General features: G+C 37.0%; 1 protein-coding gene across 6 annotated transcripts in view; it reads left to right on the top strand.

The window, feature by feature from the left end:
- PRR16 (proline rich 16) overlaps positions 1-21,253 on the top strand; it is a 275,650-nt gene that overhangs the window by 147,979 nt on the left and 106,418 nt on the right. For 5 of the 6 annotated variants that reach the window (XM_020883793.2, XM_020883795.2, XM_070465124.1 and 2 more), the window contains one exon: positions 16,718-19,246. In XM_020883793.2, coding sequence (XP_020739452.2) covers positions 16,718-17,473 — 756 coding nt within the window. In that variant the 3' untranslated portion in view covers positions 17,474-19,246. Of the gene's footprint in view, positions 1-16,717; positions 19,247-21,253 lie in introns of those variants that run through there. The other variant, XR_011486802.1, reaches the window with a different exon arrangement.

Raw genomic sequence — 21,253 nt, 5'->3', positions numbered from 1 at the left:
TTACCTGGAATATTTAGTCATCATCCTCTAATTCTTAGATTATATGTGTTCTAAATCCATATGCAAAATCTAATTTTTTCTGCTAGTTAAACTTTGAAATTTCAGCACATTTTATTCACACTGCCTCATAATTTTGTATTATATGGCATATTTTTAAAAATTCCATTCTTAATGATGTTAAGTAGCACAATTATTCCACCTTTTCATTAATTTAGACCCTGGTAAAAAAGAAAATGTAGTTTTGAAAGAAGAAACAGTATTCCTGGGTTTTAGATTAGCAATGTAACAAATAGGCTAATAATTTTTATTTATTTGTTTATTGGCCATGCCACATGGTATGAAGGACACTAGGTCCCTGACCAGGCACCGAACCTGTGCCCCCTGCATTGGAAGCTTAGAGTCCCAACCACTGCACTCCCAGGGAAGTCTCCCTGTTTTTCAAACAATAGAGAATTTGACCAAGTAGAGTAGTGTGTGTGTGCTGGTCAGTCAGTCACGTCTGACTCTGCAATCCCATGGACTGTGGCCCACCAGGCTCCTCTGTCCATGGAATTCTCCAGGCAAGAATTCTGGAGTGAATGCCATGCCCTCTTCCAAGGGATCTTCCTGACCCGGGGATCGAACCTCGAGTCTCTTGCTTCTCCTGCATTGGCAGGCAAGTTCTTTACTACTAGCACCACCTGGGAAGCCCAAGTTACAGTAGAACTATCTATAATATTGGCCACTAGAGTGCTTTCATATATAATCAGTATCAGTTCAGTCGCTCAGTTGTGTCCGACTCTGCATCCCCATGAACCTCAGCATTCTAGGCCTCCCTGTCCATCACCAACTCCCGGAGTCCACCCAAACCCATGTCCATTGAGTCAGTGATGCCATCCAACCATCTCATCCTCTTTTATCCCCTTCTCCTCCTGCCCTCAATCTTTCCCAGCATCATCAGGGTATTAAATATTTGAGTCAGCTCTTCACATCAGTTCATATATACATATATATATATATATATCTTTTTAACCAATGAAAATATAATTGTTAAGATAAACAGTAAAGTTTATGTGGCAACCAAAGTTTACCTGGTTAAAAGCAAAAATTTAAATGTGGTTATAGTATATAAAGTATGCAAGAATCTTATCCTGACTGTACACAAAATATAATATTTAAGGTATATTGGTAAGGTACTGTTTTATAATTTAATAAGTGAAAAGTAGTCAATAGTTCAAACTCACAGATGGGGTAAGTTTTCATATGTTCATTGCCTTAACATCTTAAAAGTATTAGAAAAATATTATACATTTCATTAATTTTAATACCTATATAGAACATGTGTATTTATAGTACCTTTGCATATCTTTTTTTTAGTACTAAACAGTAGGAATAGTTTTTGTTATGAATACTCCATTCTTGTAAAAAAAAAATCCATGCTGAAGTCTTTCACATATTTTTCAACAAAATGACAGCTGTGAAAGATCAATTTTCAAAGTCCTAGCAGATTTAAATGGCTGTTGACTCTCTGCGGTAAGATTTTTTGTTGTTTTTCAAATTATGTTAAATTATTTTTTATAAAATATCTCTCGAGGCCTGTGACAATGAAGATAGATGCTTGAGAAGCCTATTATAAAAGAATTCCAAATTTTAAATCCCCTCTCTTTCATCTCATGTATTCTGGCTCATTAAATCAGACACGAAGTTGTTATATTTTAAAACGAAACTCCCTTACTCCATTAAGAATGGAGTAGAACTCAGGCACAGGGGGGGATATCATAATGCTTTCATACCTTTATTAAACCAAGGATAATGCCCCACACGCCTTCACAATAATTGAGCTAGACTGGATATTTTCAAATTGGGAAAGACATTCTAAAGATGGGCTTTAGAGATTTTCAGATGTTTTTTCACTAATGCAAAAATAATGTCATGTAACCTTCCCATTTGCATCATTTTCAATAATTTTCCCTAGGTTTACTTATGACAAGAATAATCATTTTTAATGACTTGTTTTATGGCACTGTCTTTCCACTCCCTCAAGGCTCTATACAATCATAGTTGCTCACATCACTTTTGTGTTTCAACTTTGCCTTTAACTTTCAAGTAAAGGCCAATTTATAACATTTAACATGGTGTTGAAGACGCTTTGGTTTGCAGCACTTCCTCACCTGCATCCCATTTTTTTCTGTCTCTATACACTTTCTGCTTTTCCTAGTTTGTCTCTTCATCTATTAAACATGCCCTCAAGTGTGTGTGAACACACACACACACACACACACAACACACATGCAGAAACCACACCCCTTCTGGTCTACCACATTGGACAGCTTTCTACTGGAAATCTCAGTTGATTTTCAAACCTCCTTTCCTTTACGTTTTAGGGTTTCCCTGGTAGCTCAGATGGTAAAGCGTCTGCCCGCAATACAGGAGACCCAGTTTCGATTCTTCGGTTGGGAAGATCCTCTGGAGAAGGAAATGCAACCCACTCCAGTACTCTTGCCTGGAAAATTCCGTGGACGGAGGAGCCTGGTAGGCTACAGTGCATGGGGTCGTAAAGAGTCAGCCACGGCTGAGAGAGACTTCACTTCCTTAACTTTGAATTTTATTGTGCCTGGAATTATCTTCCACTTTTCTTCTACCTGATCCTTCCAAAGTATGTTAGTTGCTCAGCAGTGTCTGACTCTTTGGGACCCCATGGCCTGTAGCCCGCCAGGCTCCTCTGTCCATAGAATTCTCCAGGCAAGACTACTCCAGGCAAGTGGGTAGCCATTCCCTTCTCCAGGGATCAAACCCAGGTCTCCCGCATTGCAGGCAGATTCTTTACCAGCTAAGCCACCAAGGAAGCTTAATACTCCTATTTCTGGCCTTGTTTCTCTCTCTCTGGCAGAATTAACTGTTCTTCCTCTCTCCTCTCAAAACATTTTATATGTAATCATACTCTTACAGGTACACAGATACCACAGACAATTTTTCTTTCTTTCATCTTTTTTCTTTTAATTAACAATGTGGGAGAACTAATATTAGGAAGGGAGACCCAGTTTTACCATCATACAGCTAATGAGAGCCCAAATTGTAATTATGTCCAAGTGTCGTACCTTCAAATCCAGCTATGTTATCAATATCAGCATTTCTAGTAATATTGAAAGTTCAATAAATGCTATCATTTCTGTAATTATGTGTTTGAGATATCAAGAAAGGAGTAATAGATTTTTTCTGATGAATTTTTGACAAGTAATTTAATATTCATATAGATTCTAAGATAACGTGGACAAATATTAGTCTAAGTTACAAACTTTCTTTCCCCTTATGTTATATAGTAAATTCAGTGTCTGATAAGAAGTAAAAACATATGTTAAAGTTTCATTTTAATGTGTATATAAATATTTTAATACTGATATTGGTAAATGATATCTTTTAGTAATCTTGCAAATGTACTTTAATATATCATTGCAGGTTCTTTCCTCTAATAGAAAATACCTTATATTTTTAAGATAAGAAATAGATCATCAGTAGACAAATGGATAAGGAAGCTGTGGTACATATGTACCATGGAATATTACTCAGCCATTAAAAAGAATTCATTTGAATCAGTTCTAATGAGATGGATGAAGCTGGAGCCCATTATACAGAGTGAAGTAAGCTAGAAAGGTAAAAACCAATACAGTATACTAACGCACATATATGGAACTTAGAAAGATGGTAATGATAACCCTATATGCAAAACAGAAAAGGAGACACAGATGTACAGAACAGAATTTTGGACTCTGTGGGAGAAGGCAAGGGTGGGATGTTTAGAGAGAACAGCATCAAAACAAGTATACTATCAAGGGTGAAACAGATCACCAGCCCAGGTTGGATGCCTGAGACAAGTGCTCGGGCCTGGTGCACTGGGAAGACCCAGAGGGATCGGGTGGAGAGGGAGGTGGGAGGGGGGATCGGGATGGGGAAATACATGTAAATCCATGGTTGATTCATGTCAATGTATGGCAAAAACCACTACAATATTGAAAAGTAATTAGCCTCCAACTAATTAAATGGAAAAAAGAAAGAAATTTTAAAAAAAAGCAGTCTCATGAACTTAGTTTATTTCCAACCTGAATCAATCACCTCAAAAGTTTACAAATACACATCAAACCATAAGCAATAGCAACCTAATGTAAAAGTATTTTGTTATAGTATCTTTGCTTTACTTTTTTATGTTATGATTTTTTCATTTAATACATATTTTGTTTTAGGCATAATGGCACAGGATGCTCTGCCCTCTGGGTCCTTACATTTTCACCATGGAGAAAGGCATTAAAGAGCTATTTACATGATCCATCACTTTGTTAGTGCATTTCATACTGTGAAGCACAGATGCAGGATCTCTAGGCTGTGTTGCAGGACTTCAGGGCTATCTGGAAGCTTTCCTTGAAGAGGAGAAATAAGGGTTAATTTTTGAAGGATAAGGAAATGAATATGTGTGCCTATGAGTGTGTGTGTTTTGTACAGACAGTGAAGAATAACCATGTCTTGGTGGAGGATGACTTATTCAAAGATCCAGCTTAGCATCTTCTAAGCACAGAACGAAATAGAAAAAGCAGGGGCATGGGGCAGGCTGATGTACAAAACAGGACCCAGATCATGTTTTTATTAAGTATTTAGTCTTTATCCAAAGAGCAATAAGAAACCACTTAAGGCTTAATCATTTATGTTATATGTACAGATTTAAGGAAAGCGCTGTCTGGCTGCAATGCAAAAACTGGATTAAATGAAAGAGACAATGGGTTGGATAGAGAAGAATTTTATTCTTACAACTTTACTCAAGATGCTTACAGAATACTTTTTATTGAGCTAGTTTATCATCAGTAAGGAATGTAACGCACAATCTGAGTTTATTCATTTGCACTTTTACAAATACAGAAAGTTATTAGAGATTGAGAGCTATAAGCATGTGCTAAGTTTACAGGTCCATTATCATGAGTTACAGCTTCCTCCTTTACATTATTAACATAATGGAATCATTTTGATGTGTGTACTCACAAAAGGCAAGAGGATGAGTCTTTTACATCTATTAAGCTGCTGAAGCAATTGTGATGAGGGATGTTTCCTTTTCCACATTTTACAAGAAACCTTAGTACAAGCATATTGCCTGTTAAAATAACAAGGTATTTTATGAAAACAGAAATTAAAGTTAGCAATGTGTTTCAACTGTCATAATCTGTGGGTAATATTTGTTACAAAGGAAAGAAAAGTTGTAAATACTCACTAAAACTTAACAGGCAAGTAAACGTGAGACTTACATGAAGTGATCATTATAGCTAGTACATTAGAGCTGAGCTGTGCATTAATAGCACTTAATTCCTTGGTTCTCAGTTGTCTTATGTTTCTTTATTCTAAACAGTAAGCATGTGGGTATATGAAATTTAGAAACTGTGTGTGATAATTTGGGGGATTTCTACTTCCTCCAACAGCCCCTCAAAAATGCTTGCAGTTCTATGAGGAAATGATTTAAATGAAACCAGGTACTATTGTATTATAAGCTAAAAAAATTAAACATCTTCATTTTGCAAATTGTAGTTACTAATTTTGGATCAAGTGCTTTAAATAACATAAACTGTTATTTGTGATAAACTGATACCTGTGTAATTTTCCAAGGCTGCCAAGACCCATTAACATTTTTGGATAAATCATATCTAGAGTTTTATATTTAGACCTGGACTTTCTACATACTGTTCATTCCATGGCTATAAAACAATTTGACTTAAAAAGAAATTAACCTACTGAAATATGTATGTCCATGTGCATCCTCTGTCAAGGAGCTAACTTAATGCATTTTTTGGATAGTGCCACAAAATATTTGCTAAATATTCACAAAGAAACATTCCTTTCATTCAGTAACCAGCATCTCAATAATAAAAGTAGAATGAAACACTGCTAATGAACTCACAAAGGAATAAATTTACACCTATATTTCTAAACCTGAACCTTTCAAAAGAGAACTCAAGTTTCAAATGGTTTCTCTTTTTACACACATTATACTCATCACTCACTGCAATAGTTTTCTTTTCCCTATCACAGTGGAAACAGTGTCAGACTTTATTTTTTCAGGCTCCAAAATCACTGCAGATGGTGACTGCAGCCATGAAATTAAAAGACGCTTACTCCTTGGAAGGAAAGTTATGACCAACCTAGATAGCATATTAAAAAGCAGAGATGTTACTTTGCCAACAAAGGTCCGTCTAGTCAAGGCTATGGTTTTTCCAGTGGTCATGTATGGATGTGAGAGTTGGACTGTGAAGAAGGCTGAGCTCCGAAGAATTGATGCTTTTGAACTATGGTGTTGGAGAAGACTCTTGAGAGTCCCTTGGACTGCAAGGAGATCCAACCAGTCCATCCTAAAGGAGATCAGTCTTGGGTGTTCATTGGAAGGACTGATGCTGAAGCTGAAACTCCAATACTTTGGCCACCTCATGCGAAGAGCTGACTCATTGGAAAAGACCCTGATGCTGGGAGGGATTGGGTGCAGGAGGAGAAGGGGACGACAGAGGATGAGATGGCTGGATGGCGTCACCGACTTGATGGATATGAGTTTGAGTAAACCCCAGGAGTTGGTGATGGACAGGGAGGCCGGGCGTGCTGCAATTCATGGGGTCACAAAGAGTCGGAGACAACTGAGTGACTGACCTGAACTGAACCTAACTGAATGTGCTGACAGCTTTTCAGTAATATGGCCGTTGAATGTAATTCATTATTTTTTCTTGAAGGCTTCTGATTTCCCTTTTTAGCTTAGAATAATCACTTTGGGGACTCTAGTACAGTTATCATTCTAGAATTTTTTGTATTTGTTTTCACACTTCTGTGTTAATTATGTTTCTTGCATCCTGTGCTTTCCTCCTTTCTTGGATTCCATTTTACTGAGCTATAGAATATCCTTAACTTTTAAAGCACAGACACAAGAGAAGTAAATTGTCCTAATACCTGAACATTTTAATTTTTCATTATAATAAGTTGTTGATTTAGTTACTATAGAATCAGGGTTAAAATTATTTTTGCTGCAGACCTTTGGAGGTTACTGGTAAAATGTCTTTCATCCTCCACTCATCCAGAAGACACTGTGATGATTATTTAATTATCACCTCTTTCTGGGTTTTCTGTGTTTATTTGGTAAGTGATTGACTTTGTTTTCTTTTTCATTCATCCTGATTAGCACTCAATTGACTCTTTCTATCTGAAGCTCCTAGTATTGTCAACTGTGAAATTTTCCCTTTATTTTTTTTTTAATTATTGCAATCCCACATTTTTTTTCTCTTTTCCCCCCTTTTTTACTAGAACTTCTCAGGCGTTGAAGTTGCAGCATTGATTTTCTTGTGTTCCATGCCTTTAAATCTTTTCTTACATTTTCCTTAAAATATTTTTGATTTATGATTAGGAATATTTCTTAGATTCTTTTAGATTTTCTTGAAAATATCTCTTTACATTTGTATTTATATTTTATACTTCAAATGTGTCTTATTTTATGTCTCTTCTTTTATAACATTGTATTATTTTATAGCCGCAATGTATTTTCAAACTTCTCCTAGTACATTAATTAAAATTACTACAAAGTTCTCTTAATTAACTAATAACGGCCACTTTATCACTTTATCTTAATATTGATCTGTTCATTCATCTTCGTCCTTCTATTTTGTGATGTTGGCATTATTAAGATGTTTTATCAGCCTCTCCTACATGCAGGAAAAGGCAGGATGCTGACTGAAGATTGTGAATATGTCAGATGGGCATGCAGTACTTTAGAAGACAAGCTAGCTGCTCTTGCCTAATTTCTACCACCTTCCCAATGGAAGAACTCAATATTATTATTGTGATAATAATAGAGGAGACGAGCTTTGTTTTAAGATGCTACCAACCACATTTTGGGCCTTCTTATCCAGAGACATTGTTCAGTTTCTTTACAGCAAGAATTTCAGTTTATCTTTAGGATGTAAGCTATTAGCACATTGCCAATCTTGTTGCACCATTTGACACAAACATTTTTCCATTATGAAAGATAGTCACTCAACAATTTCACACCCTAAATTTTGCGTTATTTCTCGCTCCTACTGTCTCTATTGCATTTTCAAGTTTGGAATCCTTCTGGGACTCCATCAGTGCTTTTACCACCTTTTTATTAATTCACTCAAGTATTCATATGCGCTTCCCTGGTGGCTCAGATGGTACAGAACCCGCCTGCTATGCTGGAGACCCAGGTTAAATCCCTGGGTGGAGAAGATCCCTGGAGAAGGGAATGGCAGTCCATTCCAGTATTCTTGCTGGGAGAATCCCATGGACAGAGGAGTCTGGAGGGCTACCATGGGATCACAAAGAGTTGGACACAACTGAGTGACTAATGCTTTCGCTTTCATGTACTTATAAAAATCTCTGATCACACTTAGACCACAGTTTGAGAAGATTTTCTGAATTTATTACTGTTTTTAGTTTTTACTCTCATTTGAATATGATTTGCAAAGGAAAGCACTAAGTCCATATGATCAGTGTCTATTAAACTAGAAGCCTCATTTTTTAATCCTCAGTGTCTCATATAGTAACAGATTAATAATATTTGTACAATAAATATTTGTCAAACCCAATTGACCCCAAATAAAAAGAAGAAAAATTGCATTGTCATTTTAGCTTATTTTCTGTTGATCAGGCTTAATGATGAATTATGATTCCTGTTATTTTAAAATCTTATTTACTTTCAGAGAAAAGGGTATAAATTGCCGCTTAAATAAATATTACAAAAGCAAAACAACAAAACACCTTCAAAATCATATACTGCCTTTTCTCTCAAAAAACGGTTCAAATTTTAGTAAGAATCTTTAAGCAAGTTTATAACCTTCATATTTATCTTCCAATAAGAGAGAAAACTTTCTGGGATCACTAAATGCATTATCCTTTCTTTAAGTCTTGCTGTTTCACTCCCATAAATAGATTCCACTTGGACAGATGACTCAGTTTCAAGTTTGAGATACACATTTCTCCTTTGTTCCTGATGTTTAGGTGTGGATGTTCTTATATTTTTGATTGATGTCATGCTGCCTTCTCACCTCTCAATATCTGCAGCATGTCTCTCTAGTCCTCCTTTTTTTTTATTTTGTTTTCCCCTTAATTCCATCATGCCTGTGGTTATAATTCCTTTAGTTGCAATATGATACTTTGAAATTCTGTTAGCAAAACATAGAAGTGTAATTATAAGGATACAGTGTATTCCTTGTCTGGTTAATTTATTCATCTTTCACTTGGCTGCAATATCCTCTAACTCGCCAAGTAAATAAACTTCAGCAGGCTTCAATGTGTTCTCCACATGCATCTGTAGAAATACTTCTATTTCTTCCTAAATTTATTTAAGTAGTGATAAATATTTATTTTATCTTCAATTATAAAAGATTTTACACATGACATAAAATAAATACTATATCAAATATTACCTGAACTTAACAAATGTTAACACTTTATCATAATTACTTTATATGAAGTTTTAAAAGAAAATATTTCATCTATGTCGCTGTCTCCTGACAGTCTTTCCTCTTCCTTCTTGCCTAAACTTAATGTATATCATATATTTCATGTTGTATAAACTAAAATATCTGTGCTTCTACATATAAACAGTATGTATTATACTTTTAGTGGATTTTTTTTAACATATTTGCCCTCAACTGAAGGTTTTTGAGATTTATCACTGTTGATACGTATAGCTATATTTAATTCATTTGAACTAGTTTATATTTACTTACCTTATCACTTACTAACAGATATTTAGGTTGCTTCCAATTTTTTGCCATGGCAAAACAAACCAAAAAAGAAAAAATAATGTATAAGAACTATCCTTGTGCTTTTTCAACGCTGTGCACATCTCTTAGAATTTCTCCAGAATAGTCCAGACTTTGTTCCTAGAAGATCTATACCATAGAGTATGAACCTTAACCAGTTTATAAGACATTGTCAAAAAGTTCCCCAATGCACTGAATTTACATTTCCACTGGCAATATACAAAGTTCCCATTTATTCACCTCATCATCAAATAGAACCATTGGACTAGTTTGTTTTTCTAAAATAAAAACTACTAAAATAAATAGTTTCTCATTTTTCTTGAGTTTGCACTAGCTTGATTACTCATGAGACTGAGTGTATGATTTTTGAAAATTTGGAGCTTACCGTATGTGAATTATTTCTTCATAACTTTTATCCCATTTTTTCAGTGTGTGTGTGTATACATGAGCTTTAAATTTTATTTCATTCATTATTTTTCATCTCTGATGGATTATGTCTATTTCACTCTCACTTTCACAGAAAAGTTACACTATATTCCATATCCAATTTCTTTCTTTCAGTAGGAAACATATTTCTAAATTGTATTGAGGCTTCCATTGCCTGTGTGAAAATCTCCTGTCTAAATTTTGTTATTGTGTAAATATTTGGTGTTTATTTTGTTGTTGTAAAACTTTAATCATTACTTTCTAATGTTCTGTATTTTCACTGTAGTATCTCTGGTTGTGTGTTTGCTTATGCTTTCCTGCTTGAGACTGCATATTCTTTAATTAGTTCTGAAAAACTGAATTCATTGCCTCTTTGAATATTGCTTCTCTCACTTCTGAAACCCTTTTAACAATATGCAGTCCTTTATCACAACATAACTAGGACTCTTGCAGCCTAGCTGCCACCCAGCTCTCCAGCCTTGTCTGTCTCAGTGTCCTTCAGCCAAGAGCCCACTCCAAGTTGCTGATGCTCAGGGGTTCTCTTCTCTCCAAGTACCTTGATGAGGCGCTTTCCTAAATGGACTTCTGGAATCACTCCTCTTCTACCAGTTCACTGTAACTCATCCTTCAGGAATGCTTCACCCACTTTCTCACATGGTTTTATTTTCCTCTTATAATAGCTTGTACTTCTCTTTCAAAGCACCTGAGGCAGATGTGCTTTTACAGTTACTTGTTTGAGGACCTAATTGATGTCAGGCCATTCCACTAGATTCCCTGTCCCATGAGGGCATTATTTTGCTTGTTTCTGGTTTTTGTTGTTCTATTGGCATTTTTAGGCATTTGGGAAATAGCACTGTACAGACCAAAACCAGTCAGCAACTACTGAAACATCAGGGCCCCAGGCAGTCTATTTATCTCTGAAAATCATTTTCCCTTTCCTCACAGTAGACTAGCTTTCTCTCTTTTGCTGAAGATTAAAAAAAAAGGCTTAGGTAGGTAACCAGTCTGGGTTAAACAGTACACAGTACACATGAGCCAAGATGTTCATCTATCTATCATGATATTTAGGTATCCTTCCACTTGAATTTCTATGATATCTGGCCAAGAGCTAGAGAATGTGATACCTACTCTGTGCATCATTTAAAAAGCAGAGACATTACTTTGCCAACAAAAGTCCATCTAATCAAAGCTATGGTTTTTCCAGTGGTCATGTATGGATGTGAGAGTTGGACTATAAAGAAGAATTAGTGCTTTTGAATTGTGGCGTTGGAGAAGACTCTTGAGAGTCCCTTGGACTGCAAGGAGATCCAACCAGTCCATCCTAAAAGAAATCAATCCTGAATATTCATTGGAAGGACTGATGCTGAAGCTGAAACTCCAATACTTTGGCCACCTGATGCAAAGAACTGACTCATTGGAAAAAACCCTGATGCTGGGAAAGATTGAGGGCAGGAGAAGAAGGGGATGACAGGGATTAGATGGTTGGATGGCATCACCGACTCAATGGACATGAGTTTGAGAAAGCTCTGGGAGTTTTTGATGGACAAGGAAGGGACTGCATGCTGCAGTCCATGAGGGGTTGCAAAGAGTCAGACATGATTGAGCAACTGAACTGAACTGAACTCTGGGCATCATTTATAGCTAAGCCATTTTCCCCTGATTTTATTCTAGAATTTAAAGTAACCACTTCAAAAATCAAATAGAAAAAGAAGTGCTTTTGCTTACAGTTGAATCAAAGAAACAACCTCAATGAATTCATACAACAAGTATTTGTTGAGTCCCTTTTGTATACCATTCACATATTTGGTCTTTAGGATCCAAGAGCAGAAACCAGCAAGGTCCTCAGTCTCACTGAGATTGAGATCTAGAGAGAAGACATTATTCCAATGCTCAGCTACTACTAAACATATAATATAAAAAGTATGTGATAACTTCAAATGAATGAAATGTTTTCTTGTGAATATTTAACAAATTAACTAGACCAATAACAGAAATCCCAGTAGAAGGGGAAAATTTTACTTCACAAGTTTAACTCCTGAGCTAAGATTTTAATAAAAAGTAAGAGTTAATTAGACAAAGAGGAGAAGTCAGAGCATTTCAAGAAAAAATAGTATGTTCAAATGTCTTAGGGTGGGAAGCAGACTGGCAATTATGAGGATCTAAAAGAATACGAAAAAGTGTGAGAAAAGAAAGGAAATATTATTAGAGTTGAAAATAAAGTGAAAGTGAAATTGCTCAGTCGTGTCCAACTCTATGCCACCCCATGGACTGTAGCCTACCAGGCTCCTCTGTCCATGGGGTTCTCCAGGCAAGAATACTGGAGTGGGTTGCCATTTCCTTCTCCAGGGGATTTTCCCAACCCAGGGATCAAACCCAGGTCTCCCTCATTGCAGGCAGACGCTTTACCCTCTGAACTACCAGGGAAGCCCGGGTTATCAAAGCTAAGGAATGTTCAAATTACCACACAACTGCACTCATTTCATATGCTAGCAAAGTAATGCTAAAAATTCCCCAAGGTAGGCTTCAACAGTATGTGAACCAAGAACTTCCAGATGTACAAGTTGGATTTCAAAAAGGCAGAGGAAACAGAAATAAAATTCTAACATCCGTTGGATCATAGAAAATGCAAGGGAATTAAAAAAAAAAATCTACTTCTGTTTCATTGACTACTCTAAAGCCTTTGACTGTGTGGATCACAAGAAACTGTGGAAAATTCCTGAAGAGATGAGAATACCAGACCACTGACCTGTCTCCTGAGAAATCTGTATGCAGGTCAAGAAACAACAGTTAAATCTGGACATGGAACAATAGGCTGGTTCCAAATAGGGAAAGGAGTACGTCAAGTCTGTATATTGTCACCCTGCTTATGTAAGCTATATACAGAGTACATCATGAAAAATGCCGGGCTTAATAAATCACAGTTGGAATCAAGATTGCCAGGAGAAATATCAACAACCTCAGATGTGCAGATGATAATCACTCTAATTGCAGAAAGTGAAGAGAAACTAAAGAGCCTCTTGATGAAGGTGAAAGAGGAGAGTGAAAAAATTGGCTTAAAACTCAACATTTAAAAACCTAAGATCATGGCATCTGTTCACATCACTTCATGGCAAATAGATGGGGAAAAAGTGGAAACAGTGATACATTTTATTTTCTTGGGCTGAAAAATCACTGCAGATGGTGACTGTAGCCATGAAATTAAAAGACACTTGCTTCTTGGAAGAAAAGCTATGACAAACCTAGACAGTGAATTAAAGAGAAGAAACAAGAAAAAAGAGAGAGAGAGAGACATTACTTTACCAACAAATGTCCATATAGCCAAAGCTATGGTTTTTCCAGTAGTTGTGTATGGTGTAAGAGTTGAACGATAAACAAGGCTGAGAGTCGAAGAATTGATGCTTTCAAACTGTGGTGCTGGAGAAGACTGTTGAGAGTCCCTTGGACAGCAAGAAGATCAAATTAGTCAATTCTAAAGGAAATCAACCCTGACTATTCATCGGAAGGACTGATGCTGAAGATGAAGCTCTAATACTTTGGCAAACTGATATGAAGAGCCAACTCATTGGAAAACACCCTGATGCTAATAAAGACTGGGGGTAAGAGGAAAGGGGGCAACAGAGGATGAGATAGTCGAATGGCATGACTGACTCAATAGACATGAGTTTGTGAAAACTCCAGGAGATAGTAAAAAACAGGAAACCCTGGCATGCTGTAGTCTGTGGAGCTACAAAGAGTCGGATGCAATTTAGCAACTCAACAACAACTGATGGCTCAAATGGTAAAGAATCTGCCTGCAATTCCGGAGACTCATGTTTGATCCCTGGGTGGAGAAGATCCCCTGAAGAAGGGAATGGCAGCCCAATCCAGTATTCTTGCCTGGTGAATTCCATGGACAGAATAACCTGGTGGGCTATAGTCCATGGGATTGCAAAGACTCAGACAAGACAAGACTGAATGGCTAACACACACACACACACACACACACACACAACAACAACAACAACAACAACATATAGAAAGTAGTTAGGAGTGCTCATACTGGTTAAAAAGGGCCAATTGTTTTATTTTCAGAAAACTTGTGAGCCAGTTGTGAAATAACTGCTTCACAGTTATTGAAAACTGAAGTATATAAACCTATATTAAATAAATTACATTAAAAAGAAAAGTTTTTTGCCTGATTCTAGTCATTCCTAATTATTTTACAACATTTTAATATGTATTTGTGCTCCTGAGTTTATGTCTATTCTGCTGGTGTGGTGGAAGCTCTTTATAATGATACACCCATGCATGTTTCTTCCCAGTCTCACGTTCAGTGATGCTGCCTTACTCACTTGAAGTTAACCATGGCATGAGTCCACACCATGGAAACTGGCAAACTCTTTAAATCAGGACTCAAATCCCTAAGAACCAGTTATTCAACAATTACCAGAACAACACTGAGACTTTACAAGCCCCTGGAGACCATGTTAAATTGATATGTATCACAGAAGAAATGAGCAGGTATTAAAAGTTTTAAGCAGGGAATGACAAAAATACAACTCAGTTTTTTAAAAGACCACTGAGATTATAGAACGGAGAGGGGAGGCAAGGTTCAGATTGGGATCAGAGAAAGGAAGATGGAGAGAAGTGAATGGATTCAGGAACTAAAATCTGCTAAAATTGAAGGCCTAGCTCTCATGGTACTGGTATTAACCAATCACATAAGACTCACCTGTGGAAGAAGTAAATTCTCCGTGTCCTCTCTACCTTCTGGTTGGTCATGATGTCTTCATTTTGAGCCCAATCTGTGTCAAAGGGCTAACTTCACAGTTGAACACACTTCAGCCTGAGTAAGAGAAGAAGAAACAGCCTACATATGGAAACATGTGATGAAGGGACTCATTCCATTTAAAAATAAATTATTTTTAAAGTCACCCGTAGTTTCCTTCATCATGTAAACATAATAGCACATGTACGGCAGCTGTGAGAATGGTCTCTAAGATCTGTGACTTCAGAGCATGTAAATGATAGAGGGTCAAACTTCTTGGCTCTGAAATTGAGCATTTGAGCTGAGACTATGTTTCCCACAGGCTATCCCAGACCATGACTTAATAACAAAGAGAGTCTAAGCCAGCTGGTTGTAGGAGGTGCTAGATTCCTTAACTCCTTGACTCTCTGATTGTCCTGCCCAACTTGCCTTAGAAAGGCATGGCCTGGAACTCTGCCACCCAGTTTTCCTGTCTTCACAATCACTCTCCTACACTTGGGGTTGATCCTGCATTGTGGTGTGATGGGCCTGCAGTCTTACTTGGTTTCTTGGTTCTGTCTTGTGTCTTTGGCATATACTGAGTGACTGTGACTTGGATCCCTCCTCCACGTGGTAGCAGACGTAAGTAGTGTAGGTTCCTGGATCCAAGAGAATGTTTCACCTCCTTTTCCAAGGACATAGACACCTCTTTCTTCCAGCCTCGAAGCAGCTGATCAAAGCAGCTGATCATTGCCTATGTCTTAGAAGTTAGAGGGTTTCTTGCCATCCCCCTAGTGCTGAAGGCTTCTGTTTTGTAAGAAAGAAGGGTCTGGGAAATGGGTGAGTTTTTGTGCCCAAGAGGGACCCTTTGCAGTCTCTGCCTGCCCTCAGAGAAGCCTATGGAAAAAGGGCCACGAGTGAGAACAGGCTGCATTGTGTCTGGGGTCTTCAGGTTTCTAACTTGTCATGATAGCACACTCTGCCTTTAATTACTCTTTAATGTCTTAGCTGTTTTCTTTACTCACTTTTGTACACTACATCTTTTCCCTGTGATTGGCCAAAGATGGAACAGTCTTTGTGTCCTGTCTACCTTCACAGGGTTTGGAGCTCTTTACAGTTCGGTTTATTTGGTTAGTTTGTGATCTCAGTTCTCTGATAATCTCTAGAAAAGTTTTGATTTTTGCAGATTATCAGGCCTTGTTTCATTTTAGCATGAGATTAATGTTCTCCTATGCTTTCTACAGGATAAGTCAGAAGGAAAGCCCCCTCCCCTGTTTAAAATCAGTTTAACAACCAGTGGGGAGAAGGGTGGGGAAGGAGCAAATAGGAGTAAGTGATTAAGAGGTACCAACTACTACATACAAAATAAATAAGCTACAAGGATATACTGTATAGCACAGGGGATATCGTCAATATTTTATAATACATTTAAATGAAGGGTAACCTATAAAAATATCAAGTCACTGTATTGTACACCTGAAACTAATATTGTAAATCAATTTTAAAAATCAGTTACGTTTCTGTATTAGATTTTATCTTTGGATACAGCAGAGTCAGGGATAGAACATATACATAAATAACATATTCTAGGCATGTGAAATCATTATGTCATCAAATGGTTGGTGCTGTTCTGGTAGATACTCTGTAAATTTGTTGAATGAAAACTTAAGAACAATGGAATTCACCATTCAGTATTAGTCCCTGTTCCCATATCTGATTATGAAATAGGAAGACACTTGTGGTATATTTTGCTTGGGGTTGTTCAACATGATTCCCTTGTGCTTTTTACCAGGTGGTTGACCAGATTGATACCCTGACCTCTGACCTACAGCTGGAGGATGAGATGACTGACAGCTCCAAGACGGACACCCTAAATAGTAGCTCAAGCGGGACGACAGCCTCCAGCATAGAGAAGATCAAAGTGCAGGCCAATGCCCCCCTCATTAAACCCCCAGCCCACCCATCTGCTATCCTCACGGTCCTGAGAAAGCCAAACCCTCCAGCGCCTCCTCCACGGTTGACACCCGTGAAGTGTGAAGACCCCCAGCGAGCGGCGCCCACTGTCAACCCGGTAAAGACCAATGGCACCCTTCTGCGGAATGGAGGCTTCCCTGGGGCACCGACCAAAATCCCCAATGGAGAAATCTACTGCAAACCCAGCAGTAACGTGGACAAGGCTCCCGGGCAGCCTCTGATGCACAGACCCGAAAAAGACAGGTGCCCCCAAGCTGGGCCTCGGGAACGAGTAAGGTTTAATGAAAAAGTCCAGTACCATGGCTATTGTCCTGACTGTGACACCAGGTATCACGTAAAGAACAGGGAGGTCCTCTTACACAGCGAACCCGTCCACCCACCAGGAAAGCTTCCTCCCCAAGGCCCTCCCCACCCACTTCCCCCTCATCTCCCTCCTTTTCCACTAGAAAACGGGGGGCTGGGAATAAGCCACAGTAACAGCTTCCCCCCCCTCAGACCTGCAACTGTGCCTCCTCCCACTGCACCCAAACCACAGAAGACCATCTTGAGGAAGTCCACCACTACAACAGTGTGATGTATGCCATTTAAAAGCTTTTTTTTTGTTTTTTGTTTTTTAATTTTTCTATATTATAAACATAATAAGTAATGAGCACTTTCTACTCAAGCAATAAAAAGCCCAAATATATTTATCCTGCATTCAGCAGAGTGACATAAAAATCACCTGGTAAGTATGCAGTACCTTGTTTATATCCTGAGTATTCATTGTTTAAAAAGTTACATGATCAGAAACCACAGAATAATGAAAAAACTAAATATGTCATATTTTTCAGTTAACCCATTACAAACTGTAGGTTTCAAAGATTTTGATTTACTATAAGAGATGGGATTAGATTCATTTTATTCATGCCTGACTCATCTATGCATTAATATGCCATGCTCTTAACTTCGATGTCATGCTTTTTAATAAGAAATTTTAATACTGAAGGACTATTTTATTATTTTTTTCTAAAGATGTTTGTCACTAGTTTTGCATAATTAAATGCTGAGGATGATACAAGAAGGTTTATTTTCTATACTAGACAATTATGATTCTATGTTCACCTATATATGTAATGAAAGATTTGGTCTGTGGAAATATATGTCAATAAACAACAGTAAATAATGACAAAATCAAATGTTCCTCGGAATTAAAATGAAACAGCGGTTCACTCAATCCCATGGTAATTTACATCAAAATGGATAGCAACTCTGACAGAGTTTGGAGGTCACTGTGAGTATAAGTCAGAATGTTTCAAATTAAATATCATAATCCAGGTACTAAATAGGACTGGACACTTTGCATATGATGTGTTTCCATTTTGGCACCTCAAGGATGATCTAGTGCATGCCAGCCCTTGAAGGTCCCCCTCACTCTCAGCATGCCTACAGGACGCTCCATAAGCCAGCTCACTGAAGCAGTGGGATGACTCACCTCCTGCATCAACAAGCTCTCTGCCTCCCTGAAGGAGTCCCTCATTTATAGGAGAATCATACAAGAAAATACAGATGTTTCCGGGACAGGATGTTTTTAGCATTTGCCTTAAGCTGATTCCCCTCAGAGCTGAAATATGCCAGGGTTCTTTGTTATTCTATAGAAGGGAGAGAGGAAATCCTTTCCTTCTAATATCCAATAAATGTGCTTCTCTTTAATTTGTCAGCTTAGATGATACTTACCCAATTCTTAACTCCCATGATTTGGACTGATAATGTCATTTGCCCTGGAATGAGAAATGGGTTTACTCCCTTAGAATCATGATGAAAGGTAAGTGCCTGAGCAAAATGTGTCCATTAAGTGGCAGGAGTAGAGGGAGTCATCTTTGGTGGAGATTTGATTATTATGCAACTTAAAAAAGAATACAGTAATATTTTTGAATATTTGGGTTTTGATCTCAAAACTTTAATTTTTGCTGCTGCAGAAAGGTACTCTTCAATCATATTTCTTTGTTGCCTTTTTCAAGTTATATCATAATAATTTGGAATACTATTTTTGAACAACTTCCTATTTAAGGTGATAATATATTTTAGGCATAATTCCCTAAAGAAAATAAGCTTATTTTTTAAAGGAACAATGAAATGAGGAAAAAAATAGAGATATCATGTTGAAAATTTACTCTGCATGATTTTTGTTGTGTGTGTGTTGGACATGAAAATAATGCAAGCAGAATAAATCCAACTTTTAAGAAACTTACAGAACATAAGACCAATAATCAAAGACAAGAATCTAAAATGTATTAACTGTATGATCTGTATGTTTAATAAATGTGAGGTAAATAAATAATTGACTTATTGAATATCAGAATCAGAATCACACATGTATTCTTAATGTTTTAATGTGTTCATTTAGGCTTGTTATAGATAAACCCAGGATTTTATCACCTTTCTAGATTTAAATATTTATATCCTTTCAAATGTCCATCTGGTGTTAGGCCTTTTGATATTACAGTCATAGAAGACTTGCTCTTTTCTCCCTTCAGGCCCTCTTTCTTTCACAGCCAATTACTGTGATCTAATAATTATAGTTTGAGACTTTGAACCTTGTGATGTCTGGGAACCAACCTGGACCTCAAAATTGAGCTTACAGCTGCATATCAACCATGGAGCAGATAACTCATTTGCAATAAAGCAAGTTGAATAAGCTAGATGATTTAAGCCCGCTGGTTAAGGATATTTGAGCCAGATGCTTAGACACAATTTCTGAGGTTCAAAGCCATCTCTCTTCCTCAAATTGTAGACAAAGCTACCTCATAAAAGATCATCTTTTTATGTTTTATTAGTGACACATGCCAAAACCACAACTCCTGTTTTTATTTCACACATTTATAAGTTATTCTTGGCCTGTAAAGCTGAGTTCAGCCCCAGTGTTAAGATAGTTACAGTTGTTGACCTTCTTCTCTTATTACAGTCTATCACTTAGTCAACATTAAATGGTAGATTACAGCAAGTGTTGGACATTCTTTTTAGTTTTTGGTTCCATATGTTCCTTTTTAATTTTTTTTAACTAATGTATAAAATATATTGGCCAATAGGGTTTTTTTGCCCAATAATTTTGTAACATTCACTGGAACTTAGTCATGCCTCTAAATATATATAAACTTGTAAAACATAGAAAGTAATTAACATAGAGTGTCATAATATTTGCCTGGAAACTTGCAATTAAAGTGTCATAAGTGGCAGTGCAGTTTTTGTAATCAGCCAACTCTTGCTTTTGAAATTTAAATTCTAAAATGCAAGTTCTGTACATCATTTATTAAATCATCATAAAACATGGTCTATATTTTTTCTTCCTGAATATACCAAAGCAGAATTTTTTTTTCCAAATCTTTAAGGGCATGTTCTTTTTTCACATCATGATTTTAACTCTTTTATTCACACATGGAGTACTATACCAAAAAGCTGACCTCGTACTCTTTTGGAAGATAATGTTTCTACAAAATGTGAAGTGGTAGTACTACTTATGACTGTGTCTCTTTATAGTGAAAGGTAGAACATATGGCTCAAAAAACTATATCCATTAACTAAATTGGAATAAGAAAAATAGGCAGAGGATGAGGTGGTGAGATGGTTAGATAGCACCACCGACTCATTGGACATGAATTGGAGCAAACTCTGGGACTGGTGAAAGACAGGGAAGCCTGGCATGCTGCAGTCCATGCACACACAGCTTAGCAACTGAACAACAAGGAAAAATTTTGCCTTGTTAGTTTAAACACGGATGGTACCATTTTTGTAATGAGAGGTTATTGTATCTCCACTGATAAATGGTGAAAAGAAAAGAAAGTTGATCAAAGTTCTCTTCCATCTCTCAGTAGTTATAGGAGTTATAAAAGGAAATAAAACTGATTTTTTTAGGCCATGCTTAAGCTAAATATAAAATATCTGCTAAAAAATACAGGGCATGGAAGAAAAGAAATTCCCCACTCTTCAGTCTGGTTATATTCATACCTCCTATTAGTTTAATAATAGTCTATGAAAAAATGTCTGCTATTAACTGAAGTGATTTAATTAACCTGAAAAATCTTGTGTTTGAATTATGCCTGCATCTAACTGCTTAATGAATAAAGGAATAAGGCACTGTATATTATATGGCTTTTTTTAGACAAATCAGTAGTTGCTTTTAACATCACCAAGAACAGCTACACACTCTCTGAAACTCTGCAGGACGTTTTATCTGCATGTTCTAATTATAGATCTTGGATGCTTCGTGAAGAGAAGGCTGAGTAGTTCCACATGTAATTGCTCTAGGAATGATGGAATCAAGTCATGAATCACCACCTTAACTGATTTTTTTCCCATGGAATATAGGCAATAACGCAAT

This window comes from Odocoileus virginianus, chromosome 3, assembly GCF_023699985.2.
Source record: "Odocoileus virginianus isolate 20LAN1187 ecotype Illinois chromosome 3, Ovbor_1.2, whole genome shotgun sequence".
NCBI lineage: Eukaryota > Metazoa > Chordata > Mammalia > Artiodactyla > Cervidae > Odocoileus > Odocoileus virginianus.
The sequence above is the reverse complement of the archived record's forward strand: the minus strand, read 5'-3'. Positions and strand labels throughout refer to the sequence as shown.